Source organism: Stenella coeruleoalba, assembly GCF_951394435.1.
Source record: "Stenella coeruleoalba genome assembly, chromosome: X".
Taxonomy (NCBI): Eukaryota; Metazoa; Chordata; class Mammalia; order Artiodactyla; family Delphinidae; genus Stenella; species Stenella coeruleoalba.
The window spans coordinates 15653326-15671233 of record NC_137152.1 but is presented as its reverse complement, the minus strand read 5'-3'; the positions used below and the strand labels follow the sequence as shown (position 1 = coordinate 15671233).

Genomic DNA, 17908 nt, shown 5'->3' with positions numbered 1-17908 from the left:
CCTCATTGAGCACTTAAGTAGGTTTTGACTCCTCCTTCAGCACTGCATTTCCCCAGCACAAGCGGAAGCCCCTACTACACCTTCAAAAAGTTATTTTGCTTTGACAGAGAAAATCCTATTCCTCCTGTGAGTGCATGTGTTGGGTGGTTCTTTCCAGCTTTCTAGGACATGGTCTCCTGAGGTATTCAAAAAGCAAACAAATAAACCAAATGATCAGATCCTGGCAGAAGTTAAAGTGCATGGTAAATTCTAGAAATTGGCTCAAATTCTTAGGTACATCTTTCTACTGAGGCACATGTGTCAGAGAGAGAGAGTGTGCATGTGTGTTTAATATACAAATATAAAACAGACTTCATATATACATGTTCAGTAAAATGATAGATACTGAAGTATCTATTGGACAGATAGAAAGAGTAAACCCTAGAAGATCTAATGGAAGCATCTAAGATGGAAATAGGTGTCTTATAGTCAAAGTTGGCTACTCATCTTAAGAGCACAAGAGAAAGATGCCAGCCATTGAGAGAGCTGCCAAGTTGCAGCTATCAGAAGTAAACCCTCGAATGTCTTCAGGGCTTTGGGAATTACATGAATAGCCATTGAGAAACAGTATATATTCTGAGTGTTTTGAAATAGATATGGTAAGGGGTGGTGGTGGAGGGTGATTAAAAGTTGCGTCTACAGGAGAGCTAATGAAGTGGCTTGAATTGGAGAATAGGATCCTCGTCTAGAAAACTGTGGAAATAGTTCCTGTGTTAGTTACAAAGCCCACAGGCTGGGGTCAAAGAGGAGGGGATGAAACTGAAAGCAGGGACTGGGTGGTGGGTTTGATATGGGAAGGTGCAGTAAGAGAGTAGTCAAGGGTGGGTTCCACGTTGTGAGTCTAGGAGCCAGAGAGGACGAGCCAAGAGAATTTAGGAAGCAGAAGTGGTGACCTTCACCCACCTCTTCTGAGGACTGCTCGTTCTCGTGATGTGTCCATAGGTATCATAAGAAGTAGGACTTCTGTGTGCGGATAAGTTTAGAAAACAATGAGAAAATGTTAAGGATAAAATTAATCTGTAACTGCAGGACTTCTCAGAGCCTTTAATATGCTATTATGCAAGGATTAGACCAAGCATCTTGTGTTTCCCAAATTTACCAGATTGTGGCATTAGGTGTTTTGGTATTTAGTTGGTTGGTTGGTGGAACATCTTGGGAGTGTGTGTGTGTGTGTGTGTGTGTGTGTGTGTGTGTGTGTGTGTACACACATACCTGGATGATAATATACCCTCCAAGTGAGGGCCCTTTGATCATAATAGGAACCTGAGAAAATGTGAGGGATCAGGCTACGAAGAGTATTTGGACATCATAGGCAGACAAAAGTCCACCAGAAACATGGCTGAGATTGGATTCTTCCTTATGGCAACCAATAATTAATCGGAGGTCGGGGTCATGTGCATGAGAACAGGGGAGTAAGGCAGGGGCCATAGAGGTCTAGGAAGACATCCTGGACAATGTGCTGTCACCAGAGATCAGCCTGGAAGAGCTGATACATGACAGTGACAAACAGTGGGGCTCCAAGAGGAGTCTGGTTTGTCAAGGAGGACAGCTCCCTTCATTTACATGTTGTGATGTGGTAGGATGCTCATGGTAGGGCAAAGGATGAGGGGATGGTGCCCCCAAATTCCTGGCTCCACTCAACAAACACTTCCTAACCCTTCACTTTGTGGAGATAAGAGAATAATGAACATCTAGGTCCCTCCCTCAAGGAGTGCACCGTTTCTGAAGAGAAAGGAGGAGAAAAGCCGTTAAACTTCTAAGTGGAATACAGCTAACAAATACTTCTAAAGCAGCTGTGAATCTGACAAGGTCTTTAACTCTGGTTGGGCAAGGAGGTTTAATGTAACTTGAATTATCACTAACATTTCAAGACAACCAGGGAAATAAACATTATATGAATAACTGTAAGTCTTAAGCCCAACTTAATAATCAGAAGACAGCTTTTTACATTTTAGCTTTTCTTATAGCCAAGTTTAGAGGAGACTTACTTATATGAAGCCTGCCCCTTTGGAGACGTCAGAATTAACACAGTGGTATGTGAGGTATTGCAGAGGTAATACCTCTGTCCGTAGAATGGAGCTCCAAATATATTTTTTCTTTCACTGGACCATGCATTTGATTTTTAGAATTTGGAGTTGTATTTTACTCTGACATATCTTCTGTCGATAGCAAGTCGTTTAGGCTGGGCCAACCAAAGGCGGGTGAATTGACAATTGCTAATGTAAATTTCCCAGCGAGTAGAAAAGCCTTCCTTTAGAAGTGCGCAGGCACTCCATTGTATGGACACTCTTTTGTACTAGTTCTCTTCTGGCTCAGACAGGAGCTGGCTACATAAGGGGCTTCTGCCCTGCTCGTACCGCTCCCTGCTGAGCACCAAGCAGACTTCTCCTAATACCATCAGTCATAGATGTTCATGAAAGGAGCATGTAAGGATAAATATAAAAAGTTGACAGTGAGTTTTAATAGCAGTTTGTATAGCTCTCTGATTTGTGGTGGAAAAGGAAAGCTGAAAGGTTGTGGATATGGTCATATACAGTTACTGTTTTGTTTCTCTCCTCATCGCTCTCTCCCGTAGCCTGTATCTCTCTGTTTCCTGTATATTGACTGGGATTTGGGATAACCATGCTGAATGGCTGGGCACCCCTCAAAACACCACTCTGGGGCTTCCCTGGTGGCGCAGTGGTTGAGAGTCCGCCTGCCGATGCAGGGGACACGGGTTCATACCCCGGTCTGGGAGGATCCCACATGCCGCGGAGCGGCTGGGCCCGTGAGCCATGGCCGCTGAGCCTGCGCGTCCAGAGCCTGTGCTCCGCAACGGGAGAGGCCGCAACAGTGAGAGGCCCGCGTACCGCAAAAAAAAAAAAAACACCACTCTGGAGAACCCAGCAAATTGCTGTTTCAGTGTGTGCAGTGATGTTCAGCGTCCTCTTGCCTTTCCATCTGCTTCGCTGTCTCACATCGAACGGGTATTTAACAAAGCTGTACTGAACAGAAAAGGAAGGTACTGTCAGATACCAAATGTAGTCAAAGTCGTGCCTCGTGCCTTCAAAGAGCCGTCCTTTATCTTGTATTTTACCAGCTTTTTGAAAAGTCATGTCTTGTGTTTGGCTTTGTGTAAGCACTCGAGTGATGTTTCCGTATAGCTTCTCAGAAGATCACCCTCTTCTAGAATAGGCATCAGAAAGCCTGGTCTACCAACAGGGGGGCTTCACCAACTGCTAGGATGCAAGGAGCTCTCTCACTCCTCCCCCTACGCAGCGAACCTGGTTGCCTTTGTGATTTCAGAGTTTTCTGTAGTATTATTGGAGAAGAGACTTTCAGAGATAGGACGTAAACTTTGTTCTCCTTAGCATTGTCCTATGACTGGAAACTTTTTTACACTCAAAGGAGCTTGCATCTGAATTAGAATAAAGTCAGAGGAGTGATTTTGCACTTGGTTTGAGCAGGATCCTGGTCTCACACTCCAGCAGTTGCGAAGAGAAACAGATATATTAGTCATTAGGGAACTGGATTCCACTGGAGTCCAATCCAGTGATTGTCTTTCCTACAAGCATTAGTTTCTTCATTTTGGCACAGAAAAGAAAAGAAATGACTAGCTCTACTAACTGAAATCATATGTGTGTTATCTGTCCTGAGGCTGTGTTATCAGATCTTACAGAGCTAGGAGTATATATGATGCCCCTACTGTACACAAAACCCCCCAAAACTTTACTTAGTACTTTTGTCAAGAGAGCTAACAGCAGAGGGACTTCTGGTATTACATATTCAAAGGGAAGAACTTTTTGAATTATTAATTTTTAAAAATCAGGTTTTAAATGGAGATTAGGGTGTGACAGGAGAGACAAAAATTGACACCAACTTGGTGATTACTGTGTGTTGAAGTGGGTTGATAGTAATAGTCTGTAGAGCTTTCAGCTCCATAGATTTCATACATACATTTCATACATTTCAGGTCCATATGTACATGCACTCCCAGATCAAGCAGCAGCCTCTGAGTTGGGGGGCAATCAGAGCAGAGTGTCGCGGATGTGGGTCCTGGGAAGTCTTTAGCCACAGCATGGAGTAGAAGAGGACATGTTGGGCTGAGCTATGGAGCAGAGCCCAAGAGTCCCTCCATCGAAGGCATGTCGTAAAATGGGCCTGTTTGCAGATCTCTTAGGAGCTGAAAGAGCTGTGTCCTGAGCAGGATCAACACAGCCCCTAAGTGTGTGGCTCGTGCTTGTCCTGGATAACACCTTCTTTGTGACACCCAGGAAGGCAGGAACTCTGAGCTCTGCCAAGGAAGCCACAAGTGGAGATCCCGAATGCTCTTCCATAGCCTCTGCAAGCCTAGCATCCTTCTTTACTGCCTGCAAGGTGGATGAGAGATGCATGGATGTGATTCCCCAATTTGTCCGTCCACGCAGGCCTGCACTGTGGCTGACCTTCAGCTATGTGGGACCTGTGTGTGTACTGGAACTTGGCATTGCTCTCATGATGAATGCCCTTTAAAAGCTGGGGTTTCTGTTCACATTTAGCCCAATGGATCAAACATGTTTTCAGAGGTACAGGAAGCTGGAAGCCTGGTGAGAACGCAGTAATTCACTACATTTGTCTTTGTTCTTATATTTAGAGGAAGGGCAAGGGATAGAGCTTCTCAAATGAGGTGTTTGGAAAGGGGTGGGGTGTTTGGGGTGGATGCAGTAAACAAGGAGCACTACAGGCTGTTAGTGAGCAGGAGAAAGTGTTGCTAACTGTCCTTTAGTGTGTGAGAGTCTTCTCCAGTGAAGAAATGTCCCGCCCCAAATGCCAGTAAAGGGGAGCGCCACAGAGGAGCCGCAGGGCTTGGCTGTCCCTGAAGGTCGACCCCGTCATGGGGATCTGCCCACTTGGCCTTCACGGTAGTCTGAGCCCAGAGAGGCTAGATACAGTCTTCCACTTTTGGTTCAAAGCGGTCTTACCATCCATTCATCCATCTGTCCATCCATCCATCCATGCATTCATCCTTTCAGTACTCCTTTGGTGAAGGGTCTCATGGCCACCTCTGCCCCCCTCCTCCCTCAGTGATATTGTCACATTGTCTGCTCTACTAAACTTCATTGCCTCTCTGAACCGACTCATTCAGTAGCAATGACAAGTTCTTATGCCAGTGAGAATAGAGAAGGGGGAAGGCATTTAGTGGAAGGAGGTAGAGAAGAGAGGAAGAAGAGTGAAAAAGATGTTTTATAATTTGTCCAGGTATGAGAATAGGCGCCCGAGTTGTTAATCCCAGAAAAGGGATTTGGTTAATGCTAATGGAATCCCTCCTACATCTAGGTTGGTGGTTCTCAAACTTGAACGTACACCAGAATCCCCTGGAGGGTGTGTTCAGACAGAAGCTGCTGGGCACCATCCCCAGACTTTCCGATTGAGAAAGGCTGGGGCGGGGCCTGGGAATTTGACTTCCTAACAAAGTTCCCAGGTGAGGCTAGTGCCGCAGGTCTGGGAACCATACTTCTCCAGGTCTGGGAACCATACTTCTCTAGGTCTGGGTCCTAGAGAAGAGAGAGACACCTGAACAGCTCTCATCTCTGGGACACCTGGAAGACCAGGCTGAGAAGGGAGGAACTGGCCTTACTCTAGACCTTCCTCAAGGCCCATGAGGAAGAAGGAGGGAGTTAAGGTCTAGCATCCCCAGAAGAAGAGGGCAATATCAGGTTCACCCCCACCCCCCGATGCTGGGATCCACGCAGAGACCAGTGCGCTGTGTTTTCTCAAATAGCAAGAAAAAAAATAATAGAGTAAGCTTTGCTTTCTTATGTCTTTCTGCTCAGAAGTAAGTATATTTAGTTGGTGGCCTTTCTTGATGTCTGTTAGCTTGGACGCACTGGTAAACCAGGACATCAGAGATGGAGGGCAACACTTCCTTTTGTTACCAAGTAAGGGGGTGTCGTAACAATATACAACCTGTGAAAGTTTCTCTAAAGGAAGGCATCTGGCTTAAGGCCCAAACCATCGGATGTGTGATTTCTTTTTCAGGAATGGAAGCAAAGTCAGGATTGGACATAGTTCTTACCGCTGTATTTTCCTCTCTCTACTGTCAGCAATAACTAAAGGATGAATCACTTTTGTTTTCTTCTTCCTAATGTGTTAACAGCAGCGATGGTTTATTCTGGTCCACAAAAGGGGAAAACAAAGAGAGTGATGGAGATGCTGTTGGAAGTGTGAGCAGGAATGCGAATGACACTGAGTGCATCTGTTTTTACTGTCAATTCCTGATTTTTCAAGATGATTCTAAGAACAGTTTTTCATCAAATGTGACCTTATGGCCAAATAACAACAAGCTTTTTTCCTCCTTGATGTTTCCTCGGAATCACAGTGTTATTAGCTTGAGTATTTAGTGGCGGTTGAGGAACGGCATAGTATCTTGGGTTTCATTTTTTATCCAACATAGAAAGCCCTGCAGCACTAAATAAAAATGTCACCGTGCAAAATGTAAAGGCTTTCTGTCACAAATGTTTTTAAAAATTCACTAAGGGCTGAGGATTAGATTTATCTTACACTCTTTCTGTGATTTATTCATATTTAATGTTAGTTTCAACATTTGAAGCATGAAGAACTTCTTCAAATTAAAAACTGTGGTGAATCAGTCGTATTAGAAGAAAAATTCCACCGTGCCAGTATGTCAATTACGCAGTTCATTCCCCTTCATGTGTTCAAGGAGGAGATATGTTTGGTTTTCCCAGTGGCCGAAATTCTCACTGGGGAAACTCCTCATTGTTGGGGAGATTCACGCAGCTGCTTGGTTCTGAGAGCTGTTTCCCTGGTATCAGTCGACGTTTTCCTCGGACGTTAATCACCATCACACAAACGTGATGTCCAAGGACAGGAGGCGGGGACAGACCTCACCTTTGGAACCGTCATTTTGCTGCTCGTCTCGTTTTTCATTTTTGTTGCTTTGAGCCGCTGAGTTGCCTGTGTTTGGGGGAATATCTTTAGTTAGAGACAATATCCAGTCTTTTCTGTGGATGGTTCATAAATAATGGATGATAATAGAATTAGTTCTGAATGAAAGGAAGAAAATGAACTCAAAACAGATTCTTTTTTTGTTTTTAACTACTAAATAGCTGCCTCGGGTCTGCAGCATTGGCCTTTTTCAAAGCCCTGGAGGGTTGAAAGGCTGGTGGGAAGGAAGGGAGCTGCTGGCCCTGCTTGTTCCACCTTTGGAGCTAGTTGGCTTTTAGATGGCTAGAAGGAAACATGACTAGGCACAGTTGCCCTGGACACTCTGACTTCTGCCTGTCCTTCAACCTGCCCATCATCTGTCTGTCGTGGCCTTCTATCCTTCCATCCCTTCCTTCTTTCTGTCTTTTTGTGCCTTCCCTCTTCCTGCCCTTCCTTCCAAGCTGCAGACACTTTGAACACCTCCTCTGGGCCATAGATTGAGTCAGCTTCTCATAAACTGAGGGGAAATGTCCCTGTTTTCTCTGCTGAAAGTAATCAACCTTCTAATAAGAACCAAGGAAGAGGGCTTCCCTGGTGGCGCAGTGGTTGAGAGTCCGCCTGCCGATGCAGGGGACATGGGTTCTTGCCGCGGTCCGGGAAGATCCCACATGCCACGGAGCTGCTGGGCCCGTAAGCCATGGCCGCTGAGCCTGCGCGTCCAGAGCCTGTGCTCCGCGACGGGAGAGGCCACTACGGTGAGAGGCCCACGTACTGCAAAAAAAAAAAAAAAAAGAACCAAGGAAGAATGGGAATAAGAGATATGGAGTGCCTACAAGGATAAAGCCTTTTTAACTTGGTTTTCCCACCTATCTGTCACTGAGGTCCAGGCCTAATGGAAGAATGGCAGCCAATACAGAGAGCAATACCAAAACTTAAGTATGAGGCTTTTAGGACCAGTTGTGAGCATTTCGTCATCATGATCTTGATCTTTTTTATTCCTTTGCTTGATGGAGAGAATCATATTGATGAGTAAAGATCATCTTTTTTCCCCTCAGACTATTGGCAAGAAGTTACCTCCGACTGCAGCAACTCCAGACTCGTCAAAAACAGAAATGGACAGCAGGACAAAGGGTGAGTTTCCTTGTGTATCTGTTTTATGTTTGAAAGCAGTGAAGGATTTTATAATCATTGAAACGCTTTTGAAAAATCCTTACATAATCTTAATGGCTTTTTTAAAGCACATGGGGAAAAAGTGCACACAAATGTGTTTCATTAGGCTCTACCAGTAGGATGGGCACAAGTTCCTCGATGGAACAAGATGCTTTTTTTAAAAAATAAATTTATTTGTTTATTTATTTATTTGTGGCTGCGTTGCTGCGCGTGGGCTTTCTTTAGTTGCGGCGAGCGGGGGCTACTCTTCATTGCGGTGCGCAGGCTTCTCATTGCAGTGGCTTCTCTTGTTGTGGAGCACGGGCTCTATGTGCACAGGCTTCAGTAGTTGTGGCTCACGGGCTCTAGAGCGCAGGCTCAGTAGTTGTGGCGCATGGGCTTCGTTGCTCCATGGCATGTGGGATTTTCCCAGTCCAGGGCTCGAACCCGTGTCTCCTACATTGGCAGGTGGGTTCTTAACCACTGCACCACCAAGGAGGTCCAGGATGCTTTCTTGCCATTTGTTTCTCACCCACGTTGCAGAGCCAGGGCTTATCTGTGTATACCCAGAGCAGTTTGCGTAGTTCACGAGGCAGGAGGATTCTAGACGATGGCAACTCAAGCAGTTTAGGGATTCATAGGCCTTCAAATCAAAGAGGCTTTATCTTTTAGCCTAACCACTCAACAGACACTCCCAAATGATGACTTTCCTGCTACTCTCCTCAGCACATCTCTACTTGAATTCCTATAGTTACAAATGTCTTTCTTCTGTTGAGCCGGATATGCTCTTCCTGTAATTTTTACCCATGGGTTCTAGTCTCTGGGTCTATATTGATATTAGCCCATTGTTCTCCTAATAGTCCTTTAAGTATTTGAGGACAGTTGTCTCCCCCAAAGCTTCCCACAGGTCAGTATTCCCCATTTGAGAGTAGCCAGATAATACAGAATGCCCACTTACATTTGAATTTCAGATAAACAATGAATAATTTTTTTTTGTTTTTAGTATGTCCCATACAATATTGGCTGTTTATCTGAAATTCAGATGTAACGGGGCATCCTGTGTTTGTATTTGCTAAATCTGGCAACTCTCCAATTCCTTTAGTCATTCTTCCAATAATTGGAACGTTCTGAACATGCTCTAGTCATAAATAAGTGCTTCAGTTCCTTCTAGGGATTTTAACCTTTTTTTTTCCAGCTTCAGATTTCCTTGTGAGGATAATGTGGACAGACTACTAATCTAGTTTGGAAAGCCAAAGGTTGAGAGAAGATATATTGTACATATGTAATTATGACTAATATAAGAGCAAGCATAGATTTATTCTTTTTGTTGCAGAAAAATATACCAGGAACTCCTTTTGCAGTGCAAAACAGGTAGTTTTGAGAGCAAATAAGGGATACTGCCTTAGGCATTAAAAAATGAATTTATGGGACTTGCCAAGCCCAAAATGGTGGTTTAGATAAATACGTTCATGGATGTTACAGATGCAGCCGCTAGAGCTCAGTCTTAATGTTTCAGGTTCGGATGAGGTTTGCATGCCTTCAGTCTGTTAATGGTACAGTCAGACTGTGGCTAACGGGGGGGAAGCGCACTAGTCTAAGGCTCTGATCCAGCAGTTCTCAAACTCGAGTGTGTCCCAGAATCACCTGGGGAGCTGGGCCTCACCTCCAGAATTTCGGAGTCAGCAGGTCTGGGGTGGGGCCTGAAATTTTGCTTTGCTAACAAATTCCCAGGTGCTTTGGTGCTCCTGGTTGAGGGCCCACCCTTCAGGAAGGGTTCTGAGCTTCTAGATGTTCCCAAAGCCAAACTGGCCCCGCAGTAATTCACGCGGGTTGTAGGTTTTGCATGCTTAAACGTTTAACTACCTTTAGACAGTAAAACCTTCAAGATTCTTGAAGCGGCCTGAAATTTTTTTTTCAAGAATTCACAGTTAAACCACTTCTGATAACATTTCCTGTTGTTGGACAGTAGCCTATCCTTCCTTCCATTGAACTACTCATTTTGTAGTTCTGGCTGTTGACAGGTTTATAAATGATCCAGGTTATTAGGCAAGTTTGCTGGGATGGGTGGAGTGGGGGGTGGGCGGGAGAAGGGAAAGACACATCAACCTCCAAGGTAACTGGAATGGAGTCCCTGGGACAGGCTGTCCTCGTGACATGTGACAACCAGTGGCCTTCACCAACCTCACTCTTGTTTGCGGAAATAATAATCTGAGAAACAGAGAAATTTTTTTAATGGAAAAGAGTTTCAAGAGAAGTGAAAGAGAAATTCCCTATAGATTGCTCCTCTCTCTGTAGAGTAAATAGTACCTTGGGTGACCGGTGAGTTGCTTTTGGGGGAGACTAAGCAGGGGGTACCTGAGTGTCACTTGTAAGGTTGTGGCATAAAACAGGACAGTCTGCAGGGCATGCTTAGGTGACTAATCAATCCTCTGGCCTCAAGAACTGACCTTAGGATAAGCGCACATCCGTGATATATTTTTTTAACCCTCTGTAATGTCTGCAGGCAGGAGACTCGAGTCTTTTTTGGCAGGATTAGGTGGTGTGGATGGAAGGTGTTTTAGAGCAGAGCTGGCCAGTAGAAATACTATGTGAACCACATACAAGATTTTACACTTTCTGGTAGCCAGAAAAGAAACAGGTTTAAAAAAAAAAAAGGAAACAGGTGAACTTAATTTAAATATATTTTATTTAACTCAGTATATCGAAAATATTATCCCTTCAACATGTAACCCATATAAAATTATTAAATGAGATATTTTCATTCTCTTTTCATATGAGTCTTCACAACTCAGCGTGTATTTTCCACATATGCCACATCTCAACTTGGCCTCGCCACATTTTGAGTGCCCAATAGCCCCATGTGCCTAGGGGGCCACCATATTGGACAGCATAGTTTGAAAGTAATTCTGGGATCTAAGATGGGCTTCCTGGGCCTGGATTTTAACACAGTTCATCATGCTCAGCTCCCTTGAGCATGTGGGAGGATCCTGAGTCTAGCCCAAGCCTTTTTCACTCCTACAAGTATCTATTAACTGCGTCCATCTCTAGATGCATCACAGAGTGGGGATGAGTTGTTAATAAAGAGAGGTTTTACAGGGCTGGGTGGTGTGTTTTGGCTAAGAGTTAGGAAGCACAGATTCCAGGACTAGCTCTCTTATTAGCTAGCTGTGTGACCTCGGGCAAATAATTTTATTTCTCTGGCCTTGTGCTCTTCGTGGTCTGCCTTGTCTGTGAAGTCAGAGGGTTGTACTAGAGTGAAGCCCTCAGGTTTCTCCCAGCATCTTCACTCTCTGATTTAATTCCGAAAGCTTTACAATTCAGAGTGAAAGCTTTCTGCATTCAAAGAATTGAACAGCCGATGGGAGAGACAAAAGGAAGATGCGAACGACTGAGTTAGGAATATGAGAAGATGTCATTTGGCAAAGATGCCATGGATATAAATATGTGTGTAAGCGGGTGGTAGGTCGGGAAGAATTATCACTGTCAGTGAAGACTTGAGAGATATTTATTGACAGATGTGTTTTCGTGGACCCAGAGTAAGAATTGCTGCAGTTTAATCTCACGCCTCACACACTCTCTGGCTTTCACTGTAAAGAGCAAATTCTGGGATAATGGTTCTCCCACGATTTCCACGAGGCACCCTAGTTCACTAGAAAGCCCCTTCCGTTTGGAACCTTTCGCTGCTTCTGGATTTTGATGCAACACCCAAGTTCAGGTGGAAGGACAGAGAGTGCTGACCCACTTTTAGAAATGACTCGGAGCTTGGGAACAACACAGCCTCCTTCCTTCTGGATGGAAGTCACACCCGTAACGAAACTTGCCCAGAGGTACAGAGGAGAGAAGCCCCTTCCCACATAGCTGTCTCCTCAGTGCGCTCAAATACAAGCTCACGTCACGAGTAAGTTATGATGATTCAAAAAATGTTCATGTGGATTGATATCTTCTGAGGGAAAGTGAAACTCAGCTGATCAGGATTTATTTAAACAACTAACATCATCTCCCCTCCCCCAATGAAGCTTTTATGATACTGAAATTCATCGGAAATGTGGGCGGAGGAGCAGATTGCCGTAATTTTCATAACAAGAGGAAAACTGTTTAAATATTCATAAATGAAGTGCTCTGAGGTATTTCCAGCTCCCCACATCTGGAGTTCCCCTCTTTCTTACTACAGTTGATGCAGATGATTTGTGGCCTCGGTGGGATAGAGAAATAGCCCAGAGAAATGATTATTTAGCATCTTCTTGAACAAACAGTTCAGTCTTAGAGATTCAGAGGACCAGTTGAGCAGGTGGGTTGGGGAAAAAATAGTCCTTGACAGAATGTGTACAAAGGCAGGTCAGGCTTCTGAATAAATGATGGCTGGGGGGCAAAGGCTAAACTTTCTCTGTTTAACCTCCCCTCACATTATCACCAGACACTTGTACCACCTTTCTGATCACTTTGTCCCTTGACTTGCTTCTTAGGAGCTGTCCCCTGTGATGGTGACACATAGTGCCTTGTGGCTATCATTGATCCCTCGTGGAGGGGGCTGTGTCTTCTACCTGACATCCCCACCATCCAGTCCGGAAAAGTGCCATGGACTCAGTGGGCACTGGCAACAGTGGTGGTTGGGCAGATGGAGAATTAGAAATGGTTTCAATTTACCAGGCTGTCTATCTAACAGAGTCTTGTAAAAGCAGTGTAGAAGCCATGGGTCTCCTTTCCCAAGTTCACAGTCACCGGGAAGAAAAGAACACATTTGTTGACCCTCGAGCTTATTCCGGATTTCTGGAGGGTCGCCAGTGGTTGCTCTGTGGGGCTTGACAGACCCTTGTTCTTTGTAGCCACTGTCCCAGGCCAGTCAGCCCAAGAGCGCCAGGGACAAACTAGGCTAGTCTGACAAAGTCAAGTTTATGGGCTCATTGCAACGAGGAGACTGCCCAGGAGGACCTGTGGAGCATCGCACCAAACAAAAGAAAACTGAGCAGTTACAGATTTGGAGGAGAAATGGAAGTGAGTGAAATGTAAACGAAGCAGCAGTGTTTTGATAGGCCCCAAGCAAAACAGGGCTGTGTGAGTCGGGCCACATCAGGCCTCTCTGTGAGCTGGACCACCACCAAGTTAAGATAGACGTGCAGGGCTGTGTCCAGAACCCCTTACATGAGGCCCTGCACTTGTGTGGGGATTCAAGGCTTCTCTGTGTCACAGTGACTTGTTTCTTTCAGCCAAGGGTGAAACATTTCATTCTTACTAATACAGTATAAAAAAGCAAAGTTTCTGATAGTCTGTGGTCTTAGAGGACAGACTTTCTCAGAGAGTAAGAAAGCAGTCGTCGCTCAGAGAAGGGTTGTTAGGACCCTTTCCAGCTGTAGTGTGTGTGCTTGGGAGAAATGCTATTTCCGGTTCATTCTGCAGCTGGCTCTATCTGCGTTTGTATCCGCATTTGCAGATTTTTACTTTCTCAGTCTGAGCTAATTTTTGCTTTGTCACCACATGTTTGAATAGGAGAAAAAAGGGTCAACTCCCTTATGTTGGGATTTTTATCAGCCTTACCTAGGGACTCTTTTAATCTATTTTGCCAGGATAGGTGTTTTTTGCTCACTTATCTTCTCCAAAGCTCACTCACCCTCAGACCTGGGAATTTGGGCACATCCAATATGAAACATGTTTCCTACCCAGCCCTTTAGCGCCTCCCGCACCTGTTATGTACTAAAGCCCTCAGGCTCGGTGTCTCAGGTCCCCACTGTCCCTAGGATGCACCTTTCATCGAGTGCCCCCAGCACAGACCTTGCTGTCTGGATTCAGAGTGAGGGGTCCTTCTGCGAGGGTGCCCAGCCTACCCATGCTGCAGATGACCTGGATTTCAAATACAGCCCGCTTGCAGGAAAAAAGTGAGCTCCCTTTCTGCTATCCTGGTGGATTTCCTTCCTTCCAAAGACTCAGCGCTTCTCCCCATCTGAGCAGGAGAAGGTGCCATTGAGACGAGCCATGATCTACTCCATACTAGAGAACAGGAAAGCTTCCCTTGCTTCTCAGATTTTGATTTCTTCAAAAAAAGATTGTTTTCTCTTTTTAAAGTGAGAGAATAGAAAGTGGCATAACTCGTAGCTGTGAAGTAATTTGAAAGTCATATTCCCAGCAACATCCAAGACCAGAGGGGTCACAGTCAGCTTTCTTGTGGAGGAAGGCGTTTTGTGAAGACCGGAGTTGACAATGTAGTGACGAATGCATTGTGTTTTGTTTCCCTGTCTGAGTTTAGGTAGAGACCAGGCTTTCTCCACATTGGCCCTGTTAACATTTGGACCAGATCATTCTTTGTTGGGGTGCTGTCCTGTGTCCATTGTAGGATGTTTAGCAGCTCCCTGGCCTCTACCCACTAGATGTCAATTATACTTATTACTGCCTCCCCCCTGGTTGTGACAACCATAAATGTCTCCAGGCATTGCCAGTGTCTCCTGGGAAGCCAGGTCACAGCAGCTGCGAACCACTGGTGTAGACTGTCGTACGCCCCAGGAGGGCACTCCTATATCTCTGCTGCCGGGCGCACACTGGACACTTAGTTAATATTTATTGCACAAATGTATTCATCTCACCCCTCCCCACGAGCCCTGGATCCTCAGACTGACGCAGAACTGCATTTCTCACTTAAATCTCTCATACGGCACAGACAGCCTCGGCACTGCCGCCACGCTGGCCCACCCTCCAGGTCCCCACGGTTGTTTTGCTCCTTCCTGGCATTGACATTTTGCTAATACCCATGGCTAGATCAGTGTGGTCCCCAGACCAGCAGCGTCAGCATCCCCTGGGGACTTGTTAGAGATGCAAATCCCCAGGCCCTGCTCCAGCCCTATGGAATCGGAAACCCTGGGGTTTCTGTTTGTACACGTCCTCCACCTGATGCCAATGCCCACTCAAGCATGAGGACCACTAACCTAGACTCATGTTTCTTAAGCATCCCTGCTGATGAGAATCACCCGGGGTTGGGGGACGTGGTGCTGGTTGAGCTGCTGGATTCCTGGTCCCACCTCAGAATCCCTAGGGAAGGGATCTGGGAAGGCATAGAAGAAACAGGTGCCCTACATCATTCTTGTCATCGGGAATGGTTGAGAAACACCCCTCCTCTTCCTCCTCTGGTCAAAGTCCTAGAACATTGTCCAGGCAGGGGCCAGTGCCGTTTTGCTCTTCCCAGAAGGGACCCTGTGTCTCTCCTTTGGGAAGTAGTTTCCCCATTTCGGAATCTCTGAGGCTTTAAGGCAAACACATCACTCTCATTCTCTCCTCACTGCTGCCTTGTCCAGAGCTCTGTGTATACATGCCTTATTTCCTCTCCTTGATTATAAGCTCCCTGGGAACCAGATAACTAGTCTTATTTAACTTATTCTCTTTTCCCCAGAACATGATAGATGTCAACACCCTTACTGCAATTCCAAAATACAAAAAGCTCCCGAAAACCAAAAGGTTTTATCACTCCTTGGGTGAGAAAACTTGTCCTGGACTAATGCGCATTTAGGTATAGTCTTTATTTATCCCACTCGGGGTGACGAATCATCCATTTGCTGCAAAATTTTAATGTATTTGATGGTTGGGTGCAGCCCCAGACTCCAGCTGGGGATGTTACATATTATATGGCATGTGCAATGTATTTCCTTTCTAAAATCTGAAAAATTCTGTCCCCAGGGCTTCTGGATAAGGGCTTATGAACCAGTAGTGTCTCTGATAATATTTGTCAGTTTCATGAAAGAATTTTCAGATTTTGATGTTGGTGAAAGTAGACACCACTGAGCTTGATGTGTTTGTTCTGGTGTCCCAAAGGAAAAGAAAATTGTCAATTCCAGGCATGACCTGGTACTTTCCATCCCTGCTGAAAGCTCTGGAAGGCTTCCTACCAGACTTTGTGACACATGGGGTTTTGATCTTCATGTCCTAAATTGAGCCCAGAGAATTGTTCTAAATTTAATGTTATTTTCTTGGTGTGTGTTTATATGTTCTCTTTGCTGATATGTTTATTCTGTTTCTTCTGCTTTTTTTTTTTTAAGGTGAGGGTATTTGCTTAAGTTTGTTTGTTTGTTGTATGAGTAGATTATAGAGCCAGCTGAAGGGTGTCTTCGGATGTGGTCATGTGATTTCAATTCTGTGAACAATCTGTTTTTAATCTCATGTAAATTTCTAGAAATTTAGAGATTGACATAATGGGTTTTTTGTTTTTTTGTGTTTTTTTTTGGAGGTGGTGTGAATCATGACTGGACTTCTTGGTGTATCTTAAAATTTGAATGCCAGTCATCATTTAGTAAGGGTCTCTTGATTGGGAACTGGGCAAGAGATTCAGGGTTCTGAATCTGATTTTGTACACCACATTTTCTCTGCACCTTTGAACGTGTCTATGTTTTTGTTTTCCTTTTTCTGGAAAGACAGAGTCATTGCTTTTTTATCAGATTCTTAAGGGACTCTAAGACAAAAAAGCTTAAGAACTGACTTAAGGTTTCAGTCTTACGCTAATTTATTAGTATTTTTAAATCTTTCTAAGGAAAAAATAGAGGCAAAATCATCTTAATTACTGGATAAATTGTGCCTTTATTTCTTTATGTGTCTGTGTGTATTCATTCCTGTTTGATCTTGGACTAATTAAATCCATCTAATTGATGAATAGATGGAAAATGACTGCCTCCAAAAATTAGCTTCAGTCCTTTCCTCTCTACCTCTGTCTGCTATTCATTTAAAATTTATAATCTTCGCACGTTCAAAAAGGATTTGGAATTATACTCTTCTTTCAAGACATATCAAATGCCTCCTCTTTTGTGATCTCTCTCCTGCATGCAATCTTGCCTTTCTCTGAAACACCATGACAATATTCAGTCATAGTGAGTTGATGCTTATTCGTGTACTTGTCTTTTCTTACTGTCGTTCTTCTCCCCTTGCCTTTCTCCAGGCATTAGGTTGTCACTTCCGTGCGAGGGTGGGAGGGCGTGGTTGGACTGACCTGTATATCACAGGCCCAGGAACTGACAATATCTTTTTCATGGTGGTGACTCAATAAATATTTGAATTAAAATGGGGAACATCTTCGTTCCATATACTATAAAGTTAAAATCGTATTTTCAGAGTTGATAAAGTTTTTTGCATTTGAATTTTTTTGAGTATCTTAAAACCATTGGAACATCCAAACCAACATAATGTTCTTATTTTCCAATACTGCTGAATTAGGGCCCGAATGCCTCAGAAGTAAAAACAAATTCTTATTTTCAAATGTATCTTAATAACTTAACATGTGAGGCAAAGGGTTGCCATATTTGGTCAGGAGTGTTCTGAGTTACGGTGCTCATGACTAGAGCTCTGAACTGTCAGAGCCGGCGAGGACGAAGGTATAGCCCAGTGTGCTCCTTGACGCCTCCAGCATTTCACTGGGATGTTTCTGGGGACCTGGGTGGGAGATGGACCAGCCCCACTCTCTGATTTAACCAGACAGCTCTGTTTTTAGTTGTTTTATACTGGAGCTCTGGAATAAGTTTAAATTTGCTGAAAGTGTCCTGCTAAAGTTAACCAAACTCTCCTCTTGGCGCTCCTTGGCCGGCCTCACTTTTACACGTGAGGACATGAGGTCCAGAGCTACGGTGTGATTGCCTCAGGTTGTGTGCTTGGGAAAGATCGGGGGGACCAAACCCAGTCTTGACTCTCCTGACTTCTAGCCCAGAATCTTCTCTTCCTACTTTGCTGTCCCACAGATTTTCCTCTACTCTTTAGGTGTTGCTAGAGGATGATCAAGAAACATTGAGTGGAAGCTATGTCAGGTTCTGGGGAAACAAAGAGGGGCGAGGTATGGCATGGGAACCTGCTTTGCAGA

At 44.6% G+C, this 17908-nt stretch overlaps 1 protein-coding gene across 7 annotated transcripts in view; it reads left to right on the top strand.

Annotated features, from left to right (window-relative positions):
- The window catches only part of SH3KBP1 (SH3 domain containing kinase binding protein 1), a gene marked incomplete at its 3' end in the record, with an annotated part of 345340 nt that overhangs the window by 230891 nt on the left and 96541 nt on the right, over positions 1-17908 (top strand). For all 7 annotated transcript variants that reach the window (XM_079910179.1, XM_079910173.1, XM_079910175.1 and 4 more), the window contains one exon: positions 7998-8073. In XM_079910179.1, the coding sequence (XP_079766305.1) occupies positions 7998-8073 (76 nt within the window). The remainder of the gene's footprint in view (positions 1-7997; positions 8074-17908) is intronic.